The following is a 9,172-nucleotide window of genomic DNA, read 5'->3' on the forward strand; positions in this document are numbered from 1 at the left end:
GAAAAAAAGATCTTCGTTTGCCTAACTTTTTTAAATATTGGTTATCGTTTGTAATGAATTTTGACTCCACACTAGTCTAACTCACCTTCAAACTTCGTCAAATTTTTTATATCATCTCATATATGTGTTCTCAACGAATCTCAATAATACTCACTGAAAAAAAAATCCTTTTTTTGCGTATGTTTTTTGAATGTTGTATATTATTGGTAATTTTTTTGGCTATTTTTGGTAGCATTGCTAAAATGGCTAGTGGTTAGTAAATAGTGTGGTACATTCCCCTAAGATTTCCATTATTTTAGCTTTCTTCAGCTCGGCTCGTTTTAAAAAGAAATTTAGGCTCGAGTTTGATTTGATCCAACTCCAATTTGATCTTAGTTCGGCTCGATTAAGCGCTCGACTAGACACCTAGAAGAGGTGTTAAAAAAACTTTGAAGCTTAGAAGAAAGTCAAGACGTGCGTATTGTAGATGTAGTGCTAACGTGAGCCGAAACAGTACACTGTCTTAAAATGCGCACATTTTGAAGCACAAAGACGTACAAGTAAAACCATGTATAAAAGACGAGGGAAATAAAAGAGCAAAATCGAGTCGGATCGGATTGCTGAGGCAAAAAGAAAGAAAGAAAGGGGCAGTCCAACAAAACAAATTACAGGGGTGTGAGGGAGAGACAGTGTGGGTTGGGGGTGGGGGTGGGGGGGGGGGTGGGGTGTTGGGGTGGGTGGGTGGTTTGGTGAGTAAGAATAGGAAAGGGAGAAAATGGAGAAGATATTGAGAGTCTTCGTTGGCTCTAACGACACCCTTCACTTCTTTAACCCTAATTATACTTTACCCAAAACCCATCTCTTTCTTCCATACATCTCTCTTTTTCATCAACTCTTTTCCTCCCTCTTCCCAATTTATCTTTCCTCTTCGTTAATTCACTCTTTTTCTCCCCTTCTTTTCTGCGAACTTCGGGCGGATACTTTTCAATTTTGTGCCATTCACAAGGTATTTGCTTCCTCCTTTATATTTTGGTTCATGTGTATGTGCTGTACTCTTTTGCTGGGGCGTGTAATGGGCTTTACCTGTATTTGTTTGATGTTTTTTTAAATGGGTCTGCTGTAATTTGTAAGTTCGATGTCAATTGCGTAACTTGATTGTAATTCGTTGATTCATCTTATTGGGTAATCCACTTACTGCCAAGTTTTGGGCAAAATTTAGGGCCATTAATTCAATCAGACTATTAACTAACTCAGTTTTAAGTTTGTTGGTATTGGCTATATGAATCTTCTGCTCCAAGACTTAAACTTTATTGGTTCTGGATATTAGGACAGCGACTTCAAGTGTTAGTAATTGGATTTTGAATTTAATTTTTGCGCATATTTAGTGGTTTGTGCCAAAGCTACTGGGTTCTTACATACCCATATCTTAAAGCCTACATCCGTCCTTGATCCTTTGCATATTTTTTGGTTCTATTCAACTACTCTTTTATTTTGAGGATTCAAGTAGTTTGACTATTTTAAGATGACAGTTAATCTACCGCAATTCTCATTTATTCGTACTTTGGATCGGCTATACTTTGCATATAGGCGGAATTACTGAAGCCATTAACTCATTCTTAAAAAATTCTAAGACATCTTGTTGATATATTGTCTTTGCACATAGGCACTGTTTACTTAAGGCCATTAATACATTCCTCAAAGCTCTATATGCCATTATATTGGTACTTGCATTTTATTGAGGATACATTCATTCCCCGTGTTTTGGAAGCCGTGGATATTCAAATTGATTTCATTATCATGTTTCTTAGTTAGCTATACTGTATCGATATGATAGTTTTCCTTGCCCTTTTGTTTGTTGGGTTCATGTGTACTGCATGTATGGGTGTTGCATCCCCTGGATACATTAAACTAAATGCTGAATGAACTTCTTGTTAATCGTTTTTATTTATTGATGTTTCTCTACATAAATGAATTAGCAAATAAAGGATATGTCTTTAAATGCTTGTAGTTGCCAGTTTGGTGCAGCAATTACCAAACTCATTTAGCTAGTGTCGTCTTTTTGCCGTGATTAGTACACGTGTTGCTGGTGGGACCTACACTTGATATATGTCATGGATGAATCTGGTGGTACTCGATTTGAAGGGCTCAATGCTACTGTTAGAAAGAAAAGAAGCCACATGTTGCGGCGACCTAGACCAGAGATGCCGGTTTTTCATGAAATCTGTGATCAGTCACCCTTAACACTAGTTTCAGATGATGTTGGTAGGGTTTCCAGTGATGAGAACACTGGTGATGCCGATGCTGGACGGAAAATGTTCAACCTTAATCATTGCATGTCTAGAGGCTCTGCTTCGAGAGTGGATGAGGACTACACTTTTAAGAAGAATAAGGATACGGGATCTAGCTTGTTATACAGTAATGGAGGTCCAGGAGATGATACATATTCCCGGAAGGGCTCCTCTCTTAGGAAATCAGGGACTGTTCAGGATGGCGTTGGCAATGATAACAAGCTGAAAAAGGTTAAGCTGAAAGTTGGGGGCGTGACGCGCACCATTCAAACCAAAACGGATTCTCATGGTGCATATGGTGGTGATTTGTCTACTAAAAGTGCTCGAGCCTTAGGTGCCTCGCTGCCACGGCAGAAACTTGCCCAGCAGGTATATTACATGCTTCTTCTCAAGCAATTAATTATTTGGAATATCTAAACCCGCTTGAATTTTTAATTGTGCTTTGAACGTAGTCTCCCTCATAATTATGGTTGGTTTGATCATTTTGAAAAGAAGGTGAGCCGCATAACATTTTTAAGTTTCGCTGCTATACTTGTTCCTGTCTAACTTCTCGGAACAGGGAAAGAAAAACATGTAGATAGATGTTGTTGCATTATTATAGGTTTATTAGGGAACAAAACGGTGAGGTGCATAAGATTCAAATGTTTCAAGGATGAGTTAACAACTAATAGTTTCCCCTAAAGTATTAGCAAGAAATCTGGTTTCACTTCATGGAAAACCAGAGGGTTTAAGTTACCCCTTACCTTATGTTGGATACAGTTTTGGAAAACTAATGCCAAACTTTCGAAGATGCATATCGTGATTAATCTAAAGCGGGTTAACCAGAGATAGAAATCTATTTTATTGCTTGTAAATCTTTGGCATTTACTTTTGGTCAGATTATCATTGTAATATACTCTCAATGCTGTCCATTAACCTTTTCCTCTAAATTTTAGGACACTTCGAGTGAAGACGGTCTTTCGGAAAAGAAAAGTGGGTCGCAAGGAAATTTGTGGAGAGATTCACCAAGAGGCACTTTGGATGCTGGCAAAGGCAATATGGGGAAGACACCAATGACGAATGCCTTCGAAAAAAGAGGTGACAAATCAGATCCAACTCGTAAGAGTAAGAGGGCACCGAAAAGGCGTGTCTCGGAGGGGTTTGATGAGGATGACAATGATGATGAAATTCGATACTTGGAGAAGCTTAAAACCTCAAAGTTTGCAGGATATAAAGATTTTGAGGAGGAATTGACGAAGAAAAGAAGTCTTTCACGTGTTTCAAAGGTTTGTAAGTATGAAAAGGATGAAAATGTGGGAAGTTCTAGGAAAGATGTAAGGAAGAAATCAGAGGAAGGTCCTGAGGACACTGATTATGAGGTGGAAGAGCTCCTGTCTGATGGTGAGCCTGAAGGAAGAAAGAAGCAGAAACAAAGGAAGGAATCCTCAGATTCACCAATTGAAACGATGAGAGGAGAAATGACTCTTACAACACGTCAACGAGCTCTGCTATCTAGCAAGGATTCTACTGCTTCTTCTGCGAGTCAAATTGAGTTCCCTGATGGTTTACCACCAGCGCCACCTCGAAGTAATACACTGTAGTTATATATGTTCCACTCTTATTTCTTTGCTCTAGAACTTTTTCTGATTAACAAATTTGCCTTGCCATCTTTGCTTTTTGACAGAGCAAAAGGAGAAGCTCACAGATGTTGAGCAGCAACTGAAGAAAGCGGAGGCTGCTCAGAAACGTAGAATGCAAAATGAGAAGGCTGCTCGTGAATCAGAGGTTTGCCCTTGTTCCTTTTTCCTGCTTACTGTATATGTGCTCTTCTAAGGTCATATGATGATGAAGTGAGCATAACCATTTGGAATTTTCAGGCTGAGGCAATTAGGAAAATTCTAGGTCAAGATTCCAATAGGAAGAAGCGAGAAGATAAAATAAAGAAGCGGCAGGAAGAGTTGGCACAGGTAACCTGCTTGTTCATAGGTAGGCTTTTCATAGCGATGTTATGAAGCTGACAATTAATATACGTTCTTTCTGGCAGGAGAAGGCTGCCAAAGAGCAGATGCTTGCGAAAAGCACTATCAGAGTGGTTATGGGCCCTACTGGGACTGTTGTGACATTTCCTGAAGATATGGGTTTACCTCATTTTTTTGACTCAAAACCTAGGTAAGGGGTTTTCCATCCCCACCTTTTTCTTGTCCTCTGTGGAATTGGAGACAGGAGGTGGAGCCTGGATATCTTGATTGCTACATGAATGTAGCACTATTAAAGTTGCTAAGGGTTCTGATTGTGTTTTTATTGCCAATTGCAGTTACCCTCCCCCTCGTGAGCAATGTGCTGGTCCTTCCTGTGTGAATCCATACAAGTACCGTGATTCTAAGACAAATCTTCCTCTTTGCAGTCTTCAGTGCTACAAGGCAATTCATGAAAGGACAAGCTTGAAAGCCTGCTAAAAATTGTTAACATGCGCTTGCATATTGTGTAGATTTAAGCAAGGATAATGCGGATATCTTTTCCATATATAGGAATTAGGACCAGCTATATCTGGGAACAAATTGTGTACATGATTATTTGTTGCCTCATAAATGTATGCCGCCCTGCCCCTAGTCCATTTGTCATTCCTCCTTTTTTATTTGGTTTTCCCTATTTGTATATTTTTCTAACCATTGGTCAACCTCATTGCTGCATAGTCATGCCATTTTTGGTGATTGTTGCCTTCTCTTTAGGAGTAAATTCTTTGGGGAATGTCAAATTATATGTTGTGTTTTTCTGATGGAAGTTTTTTCATAGGAGGTGTTTACTACTTCAGCAGAAAGTGTATCTGTCTGAACCTCTGATAAAAGCTTATCCCAACCCTCTAAAATGTGATTCACTGAATGACTTCTCGTAATTAGTTAGACCTCAGTAATTCTGCTGTGTTCAACAGTTGGTTCCAAGCTTAGATAAAGGAGAAGGGTTTTGTTACGTTGAAGTCTAGTACAAAACTAGTCAATTTTCTGCCTAGAGTGTTGTGCGATAGGAAGATACCTAGTAAAACAAATTGGCAAGTTCAGCTGTAAGACAAATAATGTTATATGAGAGATGTTAGATCTCTAAGGTACAACAAATTTGTATACGTAGAAATGATCACCTTCGATAGAAGGTGCAAGTAGCATACAATAATGGTTGAAGGTGTTAAAAGGGATAAGCTAGATCCAAAACCATATAGAAGAAAGTTGTCTTGGAAGACTTGCTATCTTTTGGAATCCATGTAGATTTAGCAAAAGCAGAGTACAATCTTGTATGTTAGTAAAAACCTGACAACTTATATAGTTTATTGAATATTGGAAGCGGACGGGTCTAAATGGAATATTGGAAGCGGACGGGTCTAAATTGAATATGCGACTCCAACTAACTTGGGATTGAGTTGTAGTTGTTGTACTAAAACAAGAAGGGAATTGGCATTCATATTCTACATGAGATGGGCATATTTTTGACAGTTAAATAAATGTTTTTGGAGTGAGAGCAAGTGTTTAAGAGGAGAGCAGAAAATTGTTGCTTTAAAATTTAGAAGAAAGAGCTATTCCTTCTTCTTGGTTGCTATTGTAGTTTGTGAAATTCTTGAGAAACAATTTGAACCTAATTACTGTTTTTGTGAGCTTCCTGCTCACATATTCTCCCTTGTGAGCTGTAAGTAGGCTTTCGCTGGAGAAAGAACTCACAGCTTGTAGCTGAGGCAACTTGTTACTTGTAAGCAACAAATACTTAAATAGACTATTCAGATAATTGATTCCTATAGTCTTATTGAATGTAGTCACTCACTGTATGTGCAAGCATTAGCAGACAATATCCTCTATGGCCCATTAGCGCTCTGCCTCGTGGGTTGGAATTTTCATTGGTATCTAAACTTTTAGCAATGCAAAGAACAGATACCTATTTTAAACCATTACTATAATGCAGCAAAATGCCAACATCGATCTGTCTATTTGCCTATTATAATATAATATATATTTCTTCCTCATCAAATCAAACCCACTCCATGAAAAATGTGTCTGCTATTGCTCGCAAGTATGTGCAAAAGAAGACACTAGTCTGTGGTGCTGTGGTCCCAAAAGAAACAAAGTATGATATGTCCCTCCGGTACTCGAGGGTGCGTCCTAAAAAGTAATGAAGTGAAAACTATAGAAATCAGACTTCAAATTTTAACATAAACAAAAAAGGTAGTAATATTTTTCTATCTCACCAAAATTTTGATGGACAGAGTTATCCATTACATGTGTAGCAAGTACCCAATAAAATAATTGAGTGCAAGTTTGGCATAGATAGCATCATTATAAAGGGGGTATACTATGTCCCAAGTATCCAATTTTAAGGATATGATGAGAAATTTTTAAATGTTTCGAGTTGTTTCACCCATTACCTTAAGATTTCAAGTTGGATGCTTGATTCTATCAATCAAAAGGGCAGCCCGGTGCATTGAGCTCCCGCTATGCGCGAGGTCCAGGGAAGGGTCGGACTATAACAGTTGCGCCAAGGCTCCCCTTCTATCAGCATAGCATCAGAATAAACAAATATTCTGAGTTTGAAATTTACTAGTACAAAAATATTATCGCGCACAGAAAAAGAAAATCAGGTTAACACAAAGTGTTGCAAACTAAAAACAAAAAATGTAAGTGTCCATCCTATTATAAAAAACAAAGCAGCGAGCTTCCTTTACATGGCTACAAATGTATTTGAGTCTCCGTCTGTGATATCATACTTACAATGTGCCAAATGAAATGATTTGACCTCAGGCATTGGCAACAAATTACCCATCAAGAAATTCACAAACTTAAGATATCACTACTACCTGTCAATGAAACCTATGTGAACCGTGATCTCTGCAGTTTTACTAAGAGGGATCTACAAGGATTGTCTCCTCAAAAATGCCTGCAAAGGAAGTAAAAGATGGAGGTAGTTGTAATTCTCCTAGTTCATCATAAAAGTCATTTTCTTCTGACAATTCTGATTTTGGGAAGTTCATTAGTTGAGGGTAAGAAAGGGGAAGAAAATCATCATATGAAATTGTTCCCAAGAATTTATGAGTGAATTGATTCTCTTCTTGCTGGACAAGGGAAATGCTGTCATTGACTTCGAGGGACACGTGTCGATCCGTTATTGGTTGCTGCAGAGTCATGGAAGAATCTTGTGTAACAGGATTGAGAGGGGAGTCTTTGTTAGGAAAATTTGGACCTGGATGATTATGGGTGGATGTGTATGTAATGATGAACAAGGATGAATCTGTGCTGGACCTTTCTACTTGTTTCTTAGCTGAACAACCCTTTGAGCTGCTGCATTTGTAGTAACCCCTGTATCCAAAACGATCCACTTGATTCTTAGTGAATTCTTCACATGTAAATAAGGATCTCAAAAGCATAGGCAACTAAAAAGCACTCCAAGATATGCACACAGGGAATCAAGGCAAGGTACATATGATCTGATCGGCTGTGGCAGAGCCAGAATTTTCATGCACACTAGTGACTTAACCCTCGTATAAACATGGGCGGATGCAATACAAATTCAACAGGTTCAACTAAAGACTATATATTGAAGTTAAAATTTTGGATAAACACTGGAAAATGAAAGCTTTAACAAAAGAAGAGTTAACAGATTCGGATAGGGGAGAAATAGTAAATGCACCTGGGATAAGGGGATCCTTTGATGGGTTTCTGTCCATATTTTCTCCAGCTCCAACAATCTGAAGGAGCCCCTTCATTCTTCTGCTTTATATCATTTGCTTCCATTTGCACTGTGATCACAACTTTCTGAGCCACCTTCCTAACATTAGGACATTCACAGCTGTTAGGAAAGAAAAAAGAACAGAGTCCCCCCTTTTATTATGCTCATGTATTTCTGTCTATCGAAACAAATATGACAAGTATAAATCAGCTACTAGTAGTATAAATATGTGTTCTTTAAATTCTTATGAACTGAATCACCTCTTTTTGGTGGCAACAAGTTGTTGTTCAAGCAATCTTGAAGTTTTAGAGTCTGATTTTGATGGCCTACTTTTACCCATGACTATATGATCTTCCTTCTGCTTTCTTGTTTTCTGTTTTATTTTTTATATTTTTGAGATAAAAAAGCTTCCTTTTTCTTTCACCTCAGAAACAAGGGGAGATGGAGGTGCAGTGAGGACTTTAATAAGGGAAGTAATGGAACAGATATTAGAGAGCTCTCCAATTGATTAGGAGAGAAAGAGAAAAAGAAGCAGAGAGATGACAAAACTACACGTTATACAAGTTGTATTCACCGCAATCTTTATCACTCATTAATTATAGAGCTACAACTCCACTCAACTATAACTGTAATTGATTCATTTTCACCCTCCCCACTATCCTCTCTATTCATAAAACTACTCTGTATTTGCTCCTTTTATCTAGAAATATAATATGACGGCCCAAAATTTTTTACCATTCCAATTTATTCGAAATCAAATTCGTTTAGGTAAGTTCAATAAGAACTCCTGGTTAGGTGTTTGTTCTGATTTTCTTATCATATTTAGTTTTCCCATTTTGAAGGAAGGGGAACATGTTAGCCTGCCGCTTGTGCGTGCCTTTTTGTGAGGTTGGTCTCTCGATATTTTGTACTCTCTTTTATATAGTGAATTGCTCCTCTCTGCCTGTGGACGTAGGTCAATTGACCGAACCACGTTAAATGTTTATATCTCTTTTGGTATATTTCTCTTTTGTTAACTGATTTATTGTCGTTCAAGGTATGCCATGTTAGCTTCTACACTATACCTGATTATGCTCTGGTGAGGTTCCCAAAGACCATCCATAATATTTTTTATAAGCAATGAACCAGTTTCAATCACACAAGGGGGAAGGTGTTCATTAACAATGTACCTAATTAGTGGCTCCAGAATTGTCATAGCTTCAACTATTTATTTGTAGCATTATGAA

General features: G+C 38.0%; 2 protein-coding genes across 5 annotated transcripts; one reads left to right on the top strand and one right to left on the bottom strand.

The window, feature by feature from the left end:
• LOC109226319 (stress response protein NST1-like) lies at window positions 589-4,968 on the top strand. Of its 3 annotated transcripts, none has more exons than XM_019391117.1 (7): window positions 589-985; window positions 1,988-2,636; window positions 3,203-3,833; window positions 3,931-4,031; window positions 4,124-4,213; window positions 4,291-4,415; window positions 4,561-4,968. In XM_019391117.1, exons 2-7 carry the CDS (start codon window positions 2,091-2,093, stop codon window positions 4,700-4,702), a joined length of 1,635 nt encoding a protein of 544 aa, XP_019246662.1. In that variant the 5' UTR covers window positions 589-985; window positions 1,988-2,090; the 3' UTR covers window positions 4,703-4,968. The 3 variants fall into 3 exon arrangements, with proteins under 3 accessions (XP_019246662.1, XP_019246667.1, XP_019246654.1); XM_019391122.1 differs by having other exon boundaries at window positions 1,995-2,636; XM_019391109.1 differs by having other exon boundaries at window positions 2,052-2,636.
• LOC109226343 (probable WRKY transcription factor 14) lies at window positions 6,884-8,654 on the bottom strand. Of its 2 annotated transcripts, none has more exons than XM_019391132.1 (3): window positions 8,207-8,654; window positions 7,908-8,045; window positions 6,884-7,576 (listed from the first exon to the last, which is right to left on the bottom strand). In XM_019391132.1, the coding sequence occupies exons 1-3, from the start codon at window positions 8,284-8,286 to the stop codon at window positions 7,120-7,122; spliced, it is 675 nt and encodes a 224-aa protein (XP_019246677.1). In that variant the 5' UTR covers window positions 8,287-8,654; the 3' UTR covers window positions 6,884-7,119. The 2 variants fall into 2 exon arrangements, with proteins under 2 accessions (XP_019246677.1, XP_019246683.1); XM_019391138.1 differs by having other exon boundaries at window positions 7,908-8,041; window positions 8,207-8,283.

This window comes from Nicotiana attenuata, chromosome 1 (assembly GCF_001879085.1).
Source record: "Nicotiana attenuata strain UT chromosome 1, NIATTr2, whole genome shotgun sequence".
NCBI lineage: Eukaryota > Viridiplantae > Streptophyta > Magnoliopsida > Solanales > Solanaceae > Nicotiana > Nicotiana attenuata.

What these genes read in the sequence shown, in the direction of transcription:
- LOC109226319 (XM_019391109.1), top strand. Translation starts at nt 755, where the DNA reads ATGGAGAAGATATTGAGAGTCTTCGTTGGCTCTAACGACACCCTTCAC. An exon ending in GGCAGAAACTTGCCCAGCAG is followed by an intron (nt 2,637 to 3,202) that starts GTATATTACATG and finishes TCTAAATTTTAG; the next exon opens with GACACTTCGAGTGAAGACGG. An exon ending in GGCAGGAAGAGTTGGCACAG is followed by an intron (nt 4,214 to 4,290) that starts GTAACCTGCTTG and finishes TCTTTCTGGCAG; the next exon opens with GAGAAGGCTGCCAAAGAGCA.
- LOC109226343 (XM_019391132.1), bottom strand. Translation starts at nt 8,286, where the DNA reads ATGGGTAAAAGTAGGCCATCAAAATCAGACTCTAAAACTTCAAGATTG. An exon ending in CTTGTTGCCACCAAAAAGAG is followed by an intron (nt 8,046 to 8,206) that starts GTGATTCAGTTC and finishes TCCTAATGTTAG; the next exon opens with GAAGGTGGCTCAGAAAGTTG. An exon ending in AAAGGATCCCCTTATCCCAG is followed by an intron (nt 7,577 to 7,907) that starts GTGCATTTACTA and finishes TTTTGGATACAG; the next exon opens with GGGTTACTACAAATGCAGCA.